This window comes from Triturus cristatus, chromosome 8 (genome assembly GCF_964204655.1).
Source record: "Triturus cristatus chromosome 8, aTriCri1.1, whole genome shotgun sequence".
NCBI lineage: Eukaryota > Metazoa > Chordata > Amphibia > Caudata > Salamandridae > Triturus > Triturus cristatus.
Genome location: NC_140591.1, coordinates 812022935 through 812037501, shown reverse-complemented (window position 1 = coordinate 812037501; position 14567 = coordinate 812022935). Strand labels below are relative to the sequence as shown.

The window sequence follows — 14567 nt, the reverse complement described above, 5'->3', positions numbered from 1 at the left end:
ATTACAGCCCCCCGCACACGGGAATAACACCACCAACGCTGACAGTCTCCACAGCAGAACTGTCTTACTACAGAACTCACACACACAATACATTCTACAATCTAGAACTGTATGACTCTTATACATCTTAAAGCTATATACTACACCCACCCTGAGTCTTGCTTCCTGGGTTTGTGCTCCAATGCCAAGGTGGACAAGCACAAACAGAGGTTTGTATACCTTGCGTCTGTACTTTTTAAAAGGCAAATTGCTATGATGCGGAAGACACCCACGGATCCAGACAACTAGAAATGGCTGCTAACACTGCTGCAGTAGGCGCGGGGAAGCTAATGTGTTACACTCGCTGCGTGTTATGTATGTACGGCGGGCAGGGTGAAGGGGGAATGGGGCATTTATATTGTAAATATTGAGGCCAAGAATGACACCCGTCCACCCTGAAGGGACCACCCCTGGATTGCTTTGGGTCTAGTCCAGTGTTGTTTATTGCACTCCTCTACTACATGATGGTCCCCAGGTTCCCTTATGTCAGTAAGTAGCTGCGTTACAACAAACAAATGATGGACGGAATGCTGACAATGCAGACATTCTCCCCCAGTCAAGAGATCTGGGTTAAATCCATCGTTCTTTTGCCCACTACGCCACCCCAGTTTAGACATGGCCATATGCAAATCAGTCTTGACCCTGTGCCTCATGGGAACAGTCCAGCCCGAACTGCCAAGCCATGTCTTCCCTGGACCGGAATCAAGCATCCTAGGACCGGTTTCTGGCTATCAGCCGTCATCAGCCAGGATAGCTTGACACCAGTGGCGTAGTGAGCACGGGTCCCACGTCTGGGAATACCCATCCCACTTAGGACGAAAAGCGTTACAACAAACAAATGATGGACGGAATGCTGACAATGCAGACATTCTCCCCCAGTCAAGAGATCTGCGTTAAATCCATCGTTCTTTTGCCCACTACGCCACCCCAGTTTAGACATGGCCATATGCAAATCAGTCTTGACCCTGCGCCTCATGGGAACAGTCCAGCCCGAACTGCCAAGCCATGTCTTCCCTGGACCGGACTCAAGCATCCTAGGACCGGTTTCTGGCTATCAGCCGTCATCAGCCAGGATAGCTTGACTCCAGTGGCGTAGTGAGCACGGGTCCCACATCTGGGAATACCCATCCCACTTAGGGCGAAAAGCGTTACAACAAACAAATGATGGACGGAATGCTGACAATGCAGACATTCTCCCCCAGTCAAGAGATCTGGGTTAAATCCATCGTTCTTTTGCCCACTACGCCACCCCAGTTTAGACATGGCCATATGCAAATCAGTCTTGACCCTGTGCCTCATGGGAACAGTCCAGCCCGAACTGCCAAACCATGTCTTCCCTGGATCGGAATCAAGCATCCTAGGACCGGTTTCTGGCTATCAGCCGTCATCAGCCAGGATAGCTTGACTCCAGTGGCGTAGTGAGCACGGGTCCCACGTCTGGGAATACCCATCCCACTTAGGGCGAAAAGCGTTACAACAAACAAATGATGGACGGAATGCGGACAATGCAGACATTCTCCCCCAGTCAAGAGATCTGGGTTAAATCCATCGTTCTTTTGCCCACTACGCCACCCCAGTTTAGACATGGCCATATGCAAATCAGTCTTGACCCTGTGCCTCATGGGAACAGTCCAGCCCGAACTGCCAAGCCATGTCTTCCCTGGACCGGAATCAAGCATCCTAGGACCGCTTTCTGGCTATCAGCCATCATCAGCCAGGATAGCTTGACTCCAGTGGCGTAGTGAGCACGGGTCCCACGTCTGGGAATACCAATCCCACTTAGGGCGAAAAGCGTTACAACAAACAAATGATGGACGGAATGCTGACAATGCAGACATTCTCCCCCAGTCAAGAGATCTGGGTTAAATCCATCGTTCTTTTGCCCACTACGCCACCCCAGTTTAGACATGGCCATATGCAAATCAGTCTTGACCCTGTGCCTCATGGGAACAGTCCAGCCCGAACTGCCAAGCCATGTCTTCCCTGGACCGGAATCAAGCATCCTAGGACCGGTTTCTGGCTATCAGCCGTCATCAGCCAGGATAGCTTTACTCCAGTGGCGTAGTGAGCACGGGTCCCACGTCTGGGAATACCCATCCCACTTAGGGCGAAAAGCGTTACAACAAACAAATGATGGACAGAATGCTGACAATGCAGACATTCTCCCCCAGTCAAGAGATCTGGGTTAAATCCATCGTTCTTTTGCCCACTACGCCACCCCAGTTTAGACATGGCCATATGCAAATCAGTCTTGACCCTGTGCCTCATGGGAACAGTCCAGCCCGAACTGCCAAGCCATGTGTTCCCTGGACCGGAATCAAGCATCCTAGGACCGGTTTCTGGCTATCAGCCGTCATCAGCCAGGATAGCTTGACTCCAGTGGCGTAGTGAGCACGGGTCCCACGTCTGGGAATACCCATCCCACTTAGGGCGAAAAGCGTTACAACAAACAAATGATGGACGGAATGCTGACAATGCAGACATTCTCCCCCAGTCAAGAGATCTGGGTTAAATCCACCGTTCTTTTGCCCACTACGCCACCCCAGTTTAGACATGGCCATATGCAAATCAGTCTTGACCCTGTGCCTCATGGGAACAGTCCAGCCCGAACTGCCAAGCCATGTCTTCCCTGGACCGGAATCAAGCATCCTAGGACCGGTTTCTGGCTATCAGCCGTCATCAGCCAGGATAGCTTGACTCCAGTGGCGTAGTGAGCACGGGTCCCACGTCTGGGAATACCCATCCCACTTAGGGCGAAAAGCGTTACAACAAACAAATGATGGACGGAATGCTGACAATGCAGACATTCTCCCCCAGTCAAGAGATCTGGGTTAAATCCATCGTTCTTTTGCCCACTACGCCACCCCAGTTTAGACATGGCCATATGCAAATCAGTCTTGACCCTGTGCCTCATGGGAACAGTCCAGCCCGAACTGCCAAGCCATGTCTTCCCTGGACCGGAATCAAGCATCCTAGGACCGGTTTCTGGCTATCAGCCGTCATCAGCCAGAATAGCTTGACTCCAGTGGCGTAGTGAGCACTGGTCCCACGTCTGGGAATACCCATCCCACTTAGGACGAAAAGCGTTACAACAAACAAATGATGGACGGAATGCTGACAATGCAGACATTCTCCCCCAGTCAAGAGATCTGGGTTAAATCCATCGTTCTTTTGCCCACTACGCCACCCCAGTTTAGACATGGCCATATGCAAATCAGTCTTGACCCTGTGCCTCATGGGAACAGTCCAGCCCGAACTGCCAAGCCATGTCTTCCCTGGACCGGCATCAAGCATCCTAGGACCGGTTTCTGGCTATCAGCCGTCATCAGCCAGGATAGCTTGACTCCAGAGGCGTAGTGAGCACGGGTCCCACGTCTGGGAATACCCATCCCACTTAGGGCGAAAAGCGTTACAACAAACAAATGATGGACGGAATGCTGACAATGCAGACATTCTCCCCCAGTCAAGAGATCTGGGTTAAATCCATCGTTCTTTTGCCCACTACGCCACCCCAGTTTAGACATGGCCATATGCAAATCAGTCTTGACCCTGTGCCTCATGGGAACAGTCCAGCCCGAACTGGGGTGGTGTAGTGGGCAAAAGAACGATGGATTTAACCCAGATCTCTTGACTGGGGGAGAATGTATGCATTGTCAGCATTCCGTCCATCATTTGTTTGTTGTAACGCTTTTCGCCCTAAGTGGGATGGGTATTCCCAGACGTGGGACCCGTGCTCACTACGCCACTGGAGTCAGGCTATCCTGGCTGATGACGGCTGATAGCCAGAAACCGGTCGTAGGATGCTTGATTCCGGTCCAGGGAAGACATGGCTTGGCAGTTCGAGCTGGACTGTTCCCATGAGGCACAGGGTCAAGACTGATTTGCATATGGCCATGTCTAAACTGGGGTGGTGTAGTGGGCAAAAGAACGATGGATTTAACCCAGATCTCTTGACTGGGGGAGAATGTATGCATTGTCAGCATTCCGTCCATCATTTGTTTGTTGTAACGCTTTTCGCCCTAAGTGGGATGGGTATTCCCAGACGTGGGACCCGTGCTCACTACGCCACTGGAGTCAAGCTATCCTGGCTGATGACGGCTGATAGCCAGAAACCGGTCCTAGGATGCTTGATTCCGGTCCAGGGAAGACATGGCTTGGCAGTTCGGGCTGGACTGTTCCCATGAGGCACAGGGTCAAGATTGATTTGCATATGGCCATGTCTAAACTGGGGTGGTGTAGTGGGCAAAAGAACGATGGATTTAACCCAGATCTCTTGACTGGGGGAGAATGTATGCATTGTCAGCATTCCGTCCATCATTTGTTTGTTGTAACGCTTTTCGCCCTAAGTGGGATGGGTATTCCCAGATGTGGGACCCGTGCTCACTACGCCACTGGAGTCAAGCTATCCTGGCTGATGACGGCTGATAGCCAGAAACCGGTCCTAGGATGCTTGATTCCGGTCCAGGGAAGACATGGCTTGGCAGTTCGGGCTGGACTGTTCCCATGAGGCACAGGGTCAAGACTGATTTGCATATGGCCATGTCTAAACTGGGGTGGTGTAGTGGGCAAAAGAACGATGGATTTAACCCAGATCTCTTGACTGGGGGAGAATGTATGCATTGTCAGCATTCCGTCCATCATTTGTTTGTTGTAACGCAGTAAGTAGCTGCGTGGCATTCACATCAGCACCAACTACCGATAGTCATAACGCTATGCCTGAGGCGTTCACTGGTATTGTTGCCTGACTCACTGCTTGTTCTTTGCTTCCTTGTGGCCTATGACGGATCCCACACACCGTTTTATCAGTGGTCCTCAGCCCTCATTACTCCATGACTGTCTCTTCATTGTATATACTCTGCTCCTGACTGGAGGTTACTGACTATATTGCAATGAAGTGATGCAATATGTCTGTACACAATATGCTTCTGACTATACCTTGTAGGCTTTCATGATATCTCCACTGTTTTTGACGATTAACAATAAAAATAAATTTAAAAAAGTCTCTCCATCTTTCTCAGTATGTTTGACTCCTTTAATTTATGTAGTTGTGTTCCAGCCTCTCAATATTTTATGGTTCTCCTTTAGAAAACCATATAAGGACCATCAATGAAAAGTTCTTTGCAATGTCAAAATATGTTGTATACATCTTCAGACACTGTCCTCAGTGGTGACGTACCTGCAACCTGTGGAATGTGCCTCGCAGAGGCTGTAACCCACTGAGGTGGGGTGTTGAAAATTTTTGTTTTGATTCAAACTAAAATACCTAACCCCATAACCACTGGATTAACTACTAACCTTGGGCCCCTAAGTAGCGTGCTACTCGCCGCCGAGCACTACAGCACCCCACACTAGGAGCAATCAGTGTTCTATAGATCCAAGTACAATACACAATGTGGGTCTCACGTCAGATAGAGAATGTAGCATCAGGGAGGACTTAGGAAATGCTTCTTAGGGACTGCAGACTCTCGCTAAAGCAGCGATGCTGCCCAAGGTTCCACAAGGACTATCCCATATTCCTTGTCTTTAGGCAGCCTTCATTGGTGTATTCCGTGGGCAGAAAATACATACACTTTTTATTCTCATAGCCCTCAGAATTTCCTCTTTCGCGGCAGTTAAATTCACATTAACTAGGTGTATGGCACACACAACAAAGCAACTTTGCGTATTTGCTATCAATTGTCATACCACAGAGAAAGTTAATTTTCTTGAAACCATTATCAAGAACGGTAAGCAGACTTCGTGCTACATTTATTTTTCAGATGGACATTTTGCCACCTGCACTCCAACACCTAATTAAACAACGCTGCATTTGGGGGTGGTGAAATACCCCTGGCAGGGTGAGAAGCGGAGCAGGGGCTTTTGTGGGCGGGGTGGGGGGGAGTGGCTGGGGGGGGACGGGGGGGCGGCACTCCCTTAAAAAAAAAGAAAAGGCAATGACTGCATGCCAACGTCAGCGTTGAGAGACTGTCGGTGTTTGCCCTGGTGGTGAAAGGTCCACGAATAATCAAGAACAGGTTTCAAAACCTACTTATTTACTGTTCTGATCTCAGAGTAATGCAATACTAGGCTCCACAGATGGTGTTCAAGCAGACGCTGGTCAGTTGCCTCCTCCCAGGTGTCCAGAAATTGCGGAGGGCAGTGGAATGTCGGTAGGCAGTCTCATCATCACATCTGCATTCTCTGGCCTCTTTCAGGTCTCAGCAGTGGCGGCTGGCAGGGAACAGGGGTGGCGGGCGCGGTGATAAATAAAAAAAAATACTTACCCTTTGCCAGCCTCCGTCTCTCCTCAACATCAAGTCCCTTCTCACGCCGCCTTCTCCTCAGCTTTGGCTGAAGTAGGAAACACACAGGCTCCCTCCCCTAAGCCAATCACAACGCTGCAATGCAGTGTTGTGATTGGTCTGAGTGCCGTGGTTCAGCACTCAGACGGGAAATGGGAGCCTAGGCATTTTCCTCACCAGGCTGTGTAATGCAGCCTGGGGGGAACATGCAAAGTGCGCATGATTGTTTGGCTGACGCAAGATGGTCGGCCAAACAGTCATACGCAGTTAGAGTGTGCCACGACTCCCCCCTGTGAACCCAGTCCCGACCCACCCTAATCTAGCTCCGTAGTGAAAAATAAAATGATATTAACAGAGTTATCATTTTATTTCTCCTTTCTCCTGCTCTGAGAGCAGTGGGGCGACGCTCCTCTGCCTTAGCAGATGAGCCTCCCCTGGGTCTCAGACTATATATGACAGGAGTAGCCCTTATGCCCCTAGAACCGGGGCATTCAGTATATACTCAAAACAATGGTTCATTTAGAATTAATTTCTATTAACTTTGTAGATAGGCAAATAAACATAGTCTAAGCATGCAATTAATGTAAAAAAACACTAAGACACTCTAGTCTTATAGGTCCTTCTAATTATACCAGAAGACTATAGTAACTACACATGTAGTATAATAATTTGTACAAGTCAGAACAAAAGAGCCCTCCTAATAAAGTAGCAAGAATATTAATTTGCTATTTTTTGTGTAGAAATTTGTAGACCACATAGAAATTCTACCAATGTTGCATACAAGGTGCAAAAAGCAGACAAATCAACGAATGTGCACAGTGTCCCAAGGTGCAAAAACACATAAAAGCGAACAGGTGACAATATTATGTACAGGCAACAACTTTGACTATATGTTCATAAATGGATCCATATGTGATTCAATGAAAATGGCAAATTCTTTTAAGCGAACAAAAATTATTATTCTTTGGTGTTGACGGCGTTTCAACTTCTTTCGAAATGCTGAGTTCTGTTCAGGACAAGGAGATATCAGGGACACCTATGTGGGTAACCAATGAAAATATGGTTAGTGAAGGAAGATAATATCTACATTGGCAGACTAGAGTAATAACAGAAATATTATCTAATTAAGGGATAGTCACAAGGTCGTGATTGGATGAAGGGACTTGTGGGAGTGATAGATAAAGGTATTTAGTACATTGTCCCATAAGTATGATTACAAGTGGGCATGCACCAGGCAAAAGAAGTCCAAGGCAATCTTGTAATATGTAAAGTCTTTATTTGAGTTAATATTTTCAGGTAATAATGACAACTTGAGCTCAACCAACGCTTTTCGTTCTCCTTGGAAAACTTCATCAGGGCTTGAATTATAGTTAGGTGAGATCTCGATGATGGTAGGTGGATAGGTGTACCTGGACTGGTGAGTAAAAATACAATCAATATGGTACACAATTAAATATTAGCAACAGAAGTGAAAGACAAACTGTCTTGGTCTTCAGTGAATAAAGAAATCCATATCATTGCAATTTCATTACTTACATTCACAAAATGTCTACAGTTTAAATAACCAGCATGATTTGCAGCTGACTTTCCAGTTAACAAGGGTCAGTTTGTTTAGAGTAGATGGAGATTCAGTAATCTTCCTATGAGTTCAGACCACTTGTCATAGGGTCATCACTCCATTGTTATTGGTTACATTCACAGAAATGTTCAATTGTATCTATAATTATGGTTGTACAGTTTAAATAACCAGCATGAGTTGTAACTTCAAAACCAGTTCATCACGCAAGTATATAGTTCAATAATTGCAAGAGGAGATGTAGTTTTGCCATTCCTGCATTGAGTTCAAAGCTCGCACGATAGTCACAGCAATCAATCCATTGAAAACCTAGCCATTGCAGAATGGCATCAAGGTTTCTTCCTTTCTCTGGGAGGCGGGCTTGTTCAATCACTTGCCACCTTATCAGAGTTGTGGTTGTAAGCGGGGTATTGGCAACCTCACATTTGATTCTACTTCTTTGTTGTCTTATGTGCTGCTTAACCTGTTGTGTGGTTTGCTCATGCATATAAGATCACAGGGACGCCACATGGATTTTACCACTTTAGTTGAGTTATAGTTGGAAATTGATTTTAACTACTGGTTGATTGTGCCATGTATGAACCTTTTGGTATTTAATTTACAAGCAATGTAGTTAAGGCCCTAGAAAAGACCCATCACAGGTGGCAAACCACAGCTATCTTCCCAGGTGTGATACTGCTGATTTACTTTCCCTGCTGAGTGCACCACATAGTCTTTTATGTTTTCCCTCTCTTGTATGAGAATAATGGCACCTCAAGTGAGAGGATATGGCCTAACAGCTAGGGCTGTCATCCTCAAAACTGGGGAACCGGGTTCGAGTCTTGGCAGGGACGCTCAACATCCTGTGCTGCTGGGCAAATCGCTTAATCTCCCCATGCCTAACAACAATGTGTGTCCATCTGCAACGAAACTGGTGCTCATGTTAAGCGCTCTGATACCTGATATCTTTGGGTCCATTTTTAACCACCTGGTTGGTATGAGGGTAGAAGGTGGTAACATGTTCTTTGCTTATTTGGTCTTGGGTTCAAGAGTTGCTCCCTAGGGGTGAACCAAGCCCTTTTGATTGCTGACCTGACTAGCTTATGTGGTTAGCCCCTTTCTAGTAATTTGGACATGAGAATGTTAGCCTCAAGTAAGTAGTCTTCCTTAATACTACAGTTCTGCCTCAGTCTCAAAAATTGGCCAGAGGGCTGACCATCTTTCAGTCTCCTGGGGTGAAAGCTGTGGGAGTTCAAAAGAGTATTTCTTTCCATCTGCTTTCTATAAAGGCTTGTGAATAGTTTTCCCTCAGTGCTCTTAATCATTAGGTCAAGGAAAGATGTCATGTCATAGTGGAAATTGTTGGTAAATTTTAAGTTGGGTTGGATTGTGTTGAGATAATGAATGAAATTCCCTAAAGAATTTTCTGATGCTTCCCATACCATGGAGTTGTCACTAATTTACCTCTTCCAGCATATCACCTGTGGTCAGAATGGGCTTGTGTTATTGAGGACAAACTATTGTTCGAGCTGATCAACATACAAATTTGACAAATATGGGGCAACATTTCACCCATGGAAGTTCCTTTGAATTATTGGTAGTATTCCTTTTTGTATAATAAGTAATTTTTTGTGAGAACAATCTCAAGAAGTTGTGTGACAAACTCAGTGGGGAACTGTGTCAGAAATGGTCTATTGTTGAGGACCTTCCTAAGGACTTCTATACTTTCTAGTTTTGGGATATTCGTATAGAGAGACTGGATGTCAAGGGCAATTTTTTCCCAATTTATTCACTATTTGAGGCTTTCAAGGCCATGAGACAGTTCCTTGCATGCCAAGCCTCATTCTGGCAGAGTGTCATGTTTTTTGACTGGTTCTCGACTAAGATGTCTGTCTTCTGTTTTTATTTTATTGTGTACAATCTAGTTTATAGTTTTAATCTCCAGTCCAGTTGAACTCTAAACAATTTCATTCCCATAAGATTCACAATTTGAGCCTTTAAAGTGCCCAGAGAGACAGCTCCTCGCGGGTGGCCATGATTTTTAACTGATCCTCCTCATGGCACAAACAGAGTTGACTGCTGGAGATAGTTACAGTGAACTTTTCTCCAACTTCCTGTCTTTGGACTGATTTAGCTAGTGGCTTCCCGTAGGATATATTAATTACTAGGGAGGACATTTGTCCCCTACTAACCGACCCACTGGCTTGAAGCCACATTAATTGCCCACTGTGACACCACTCTGTAATTTAAATTGCTAAAAACCATAAGTTCATATTAATGCTGTAAGAAGTACCCCATTAATTACTGGTTACTTTTCCAGGTTGCAAGCACAACCAAGTGAGTAGATGTTATGTATCTCATTTTAGGTGTCACTGAAACTCGCACACATACTGGTGAGTTCTCTTTTAACTCAAGCCCATTCCATTGTTTTCCCTCTGCGACACTGCACTATATGACTTTATCTATCATGCCCACAGGTCTATCAGCCATTTACAACCCTGTGACTACCTTTTAATCAGGTAATATTTCTGTCATTTCTATAGCCTACCAATTTAGAAATTCACTCCCTCCATTAACCATAATTTCATTGGTTCCACAAATAGGTGTCCGTGGTATTTTATTGTCCTGAACTCGCCATTTCAAAAGAGTTTGAAACGCCGTTGACACCAAGGCACACTAATTATCACTGGTTTAAAAGAATTCAACATTTTCATTGTTTCACATATGTGTGCTTTTATAAACACATAATAAAAACTGTTGCCTGTACATTGACTAGTCACCCATTCACATCTGTGTGTCTTACCACCTGGGGAAACAGCACACATTTGTTGATTTGTCTGCTTATTACAGCTTGAATATGACATTTGTACAATGTTTATGCTGTCTACAAATTACTACTGTACACTTGAAGCTACTATACTTTTCTGGTTTAATTAAATGCACCCATAAGACTAGAGTGCATTCGTGGTTTTACTACATTAACTTTATGTATGATTAGAATATATTTATTTGCCTATCTACAAAGTTCTTAGAAATGAATTCCTGGTAAACCTTTATTTTTAGTGTATACTCGTTCAGGTGGCAGTAGATCCGAGGGAGTTTGAAAAGATGAGTGGCAGTCTTGCACCCACCAAGCTACATCATCCCTGTCAAGTGCTGGTTTACAGAGATCCATGCAGACAGTTAAATGCACTCTGCACCGATGTAGCTTTCAACTTTTGGCATGCTCCAGCTTTCAGACCAAGGTTCTGGGCACTTTTCAAAGTGTACATGTCCCTGTGGCTGGCCGTCTTGCGACGGCCAACCAGACATGCGCACTTTGAAAGCTCTAACCCTGCTGTCTTTAGACAGCATGGTTGGAGCAAGTGCAGGCCTCCAGTGCCCTCGGGAGCGCAGAGCGAGACCGCTCCCTCCACTCCTGGCACTTCTGTCATGCTGGTTAACATCATGAGAGCAGCACTAGGATTGGTTAATGCAGTTAGTTGGCTGAGGCCTCTGCTGAACATCGGACTGCAGCAGCAGGAGAAGGCCGTGTTGAAGGTAAGTATTTTTTATTTTTACCCACCACCCATTTGCCTGCCTCACCACTCCCCATAGATGCCAGCCACGTCTGACGACAATACGTTCTAGCTACAGCTTAAACTGCAGTGCTAAAAATATATTTTACAACTGATAAGCAGCATATTGCTGTTAATTATTTTCCTAATACTGATTTAATTTTTATTCTGTGTATCTAGCTCTCTAGTATCTCTTTCCTAAGAAAGAGCAAAATAACAAGGGCTTAAAAGAGAGTTACGGAAAGATAGATGGTGTGACCATATATCATGAGGAATAAAATACACCTTACTATACATTAGATGAATATTGTACATCACCTCCGAGTTCTGTGGCTTTATAAAGGAACTTTGATTTCTGCTTCCTTCTTTTTTAGAGTCTGGGACCTTCTCTGTGACTTGCAAAATCCCTATAATGTATGGTAGTGGTACTTTATACCATATATATTGTGCTTCATGTGTGGATAATGAAGAGTTAACTTACTATGTGATTTTTACAGATGCTTTTCATGACACCAGACCATTATTTACATATTATACAAAGTTTACCATTCATGATAATTTGTATTTCATGTTTTTTCTAAATTTCAGAGTACTTACAATGGGGTTGGGATTTCTCGCCATCCCATTCCTGCCTGCCAGTAATCTCTTCTTCCGCGTGGGATTTGTTGTTGCTGAGAGAGTCATTTACCTCCCTAGTGTTGGTTATTGTATATTATTTACTTATGGATGCATCATGCTAAGCAAACAAGTCAGAAGCAAGGTATGACTAAAGTTAATGGCAACATGATTAAAATGTACTCTTAAAATTGGCCGTGAATCAAGTGATAAATCGTATTTTACTCTTTTCTTCTTTTCTTTAAGAAACTTATTGCTGCTGCTATAATTGGATTGCTTTCTATAAATGTGATGCGCTGTATTGTTCGCAGTAACCAGTGGAGGTCGGAGGAGCAGCTTTTCAGGAATGCTTTGACAGTATGCCCTCTCAACGCTAAAGTGAGTTTATATTATCTTGTCTTCTGGAGTATCATTTGTGTCTTAAATCTTGCCGCGGGCAGGTTTTTGGTTCCAGTTTCTAGCCGTACAGGCTAAATTTGTCTTACAGGCTGAGCTTTCGTTCAGTTCTTTCTATTGACACTTATGTCACATGAAGCACACACCTCACCAGGCACTTCCATCCTGCATGCCAGGTTAATGCTTGCTGGCTGGAAGTGAGGATTGAAACTATAGATTCTGTGAGCTATTTCTAGCTAGCCCATTGATTATAGCCTCCTCTGCTTCAAATGTTCTAAGCAAGTTGTTCTTTCTTTCCTTTCCACTCACTGACTGTCACATGTACTAGTGATCCCCTCCGTTCTTCCTCTTGGCTCAGGTGATGTCAATGCCACAATGTGAGACCCTAAAAAATTGCTTGCTCATAAACAGTTCTAAGTGCTAATGGATACATCTTCTCACGGGTTCCTCCAGGCATCTGACTGGATCCAGAAATGTTTTTCACCTGCAATTACTCTCCAGGTAGCGCTATGCAGCTTCAGCGGTGACTCTGACCATGGTAGTATTTAATGCACCAGTCAGCATACTGGCACCATTTCCTCTTTTTCTACAACTCATCAGCGCAATTTCAAAGTTCTTCTTGGCACTTCACCTATGACATTTCTTAACTTTTGACAGCAACTATTTCATTTGTATCTTCAAAAGGTTTCTGGATTCAAACACTGTCACAAATGCCACCAAACGATGTCTTTATCAGACCCATCATCTATATTTAGTCTCTGCTCCAAATATCACTGCTCAGCCTTTGATTCCTGTTCATTGATGCTTTCAAAGACTCTCAAGAGAGCAGGACGCCATGCATAGTTTGGCCAAGGCTCCCACAGACACGCTGATCATTTTCTTCCCTTCAGGTAAGTATCCCGACAAGAACGATCTACCACAATGTCTTCCAACAAAAACACAAAAGCACAATAGAAATAGGGATGCTTCTTCCTTGAGGAAACGGTTCCACTCTGGCTCAATCAATGAAGCTGGAGATTTCAATTGCACCGGCCAACCCCGCACATGGCACGCTTTTTGGTTAAGCATGCTGTACATTTTCAGAACAGCCCCAGTCTGGGTCACTCCCCAAGGACAAGGCCGATCAGGTATGTTTGCCGATTTTGACTTCTTTGACCCCGATGCCGTCATACTCCACACCTTTGCATGCTCTGGCCTTGGTGCCACTTCATGTGGTGCACTTGGTGCGCACTACAAAGTGCTGACTTACTCCATGCCTTTGGCGGCACCTATGACTCCGAAACCTATTATGTTGTCACTGATGTTGTCCTCTGAGCTGATTTCAGCACCTCCTTCAAAACCCTCAAACTCGATGGCCATCTGAGCAGCAAAACAAGACCTTCAGGCCTGTATGATGACGAATCCCTGGCACAGCGCCTCATAGGGCCTAGAGATATGCCCATAATAATATTTCTAGTGAATAGGTCATCCTTACACTGATTCCTTGCTGTACACCCACATGCTCGAACAACCAATCTGTAGATTTCTCAATAAAAGGTTGTTTATCACTTTGCCAACTATATGCAAGTCTTTCAAAACACTGTCATCCTACTCATCAGTGAGAGCAGCTTCAAAGACTTTGTCATCCATTACCTCTTTGCTTCTGGCCATCAATACCCACCATGTTGATGGCTGTTCCTTCAGTGGCTGCTTCCAGGGAACAAGGCCTGTTGAACATCACTTCTTTGTCATCGTAGACCACCCAAAGAAAGTGTTGCAGATGGCAAAAAAACAGACTGCTCCACCACATTAATTTCATCTATGCCTTTCATACTACCGAAAATGATGAGCCTGAAAGTGACATGGGGATGAAGCAATGTAGAACCCTGTGGACTAGTTTACTTCTTGGGACATATGTATGCCATGTATATACAGGATGAGGATGAACCCAGCTAGGATCCTCAATGAGACCAAGGACAGTGTGCCGACACAGGAGGTTCCCCTCATGCCTACTTGCAGGAGAAAGTGGCCAGCACTGGAAATATGAGTGGCCAAGTTACTGGAGAGGGCTACATACCCTACCATGAGGACAAACCGTCTGTTACATGTTCTGGTGACCTCATTATAGGCATGCAAGCCAAGATA

The 14567-nt window shown here is 45.0% G+C and overlaps 1 protein-coding gene across 1 annotated transcript in view; it reads left to right on the top strand.

Annotated features, from left to right (window-relative positions):
* TMTC4 (transmembrane O-mannosyltransferase targeting cadherins 4) overlaps window positions 1-14567 on the top strand; it is a 724433-nt gene that overhangs the window by 326026 nt on the left and 383840 nt on the right. The window contains exons 10-11 of the mRNA XM_085622264.1: window positions 12021-12192; window positions 12294-12425. Of these exons, the coding sequence (XP_085478390.1) occupies window positions 12021-12192; window positions 12294-12425 (304 nt within the window). The remainder of the gene's footprint in view (window positions 1-12020; window positions 12193-12293; window positions 12426-14567) is intronic.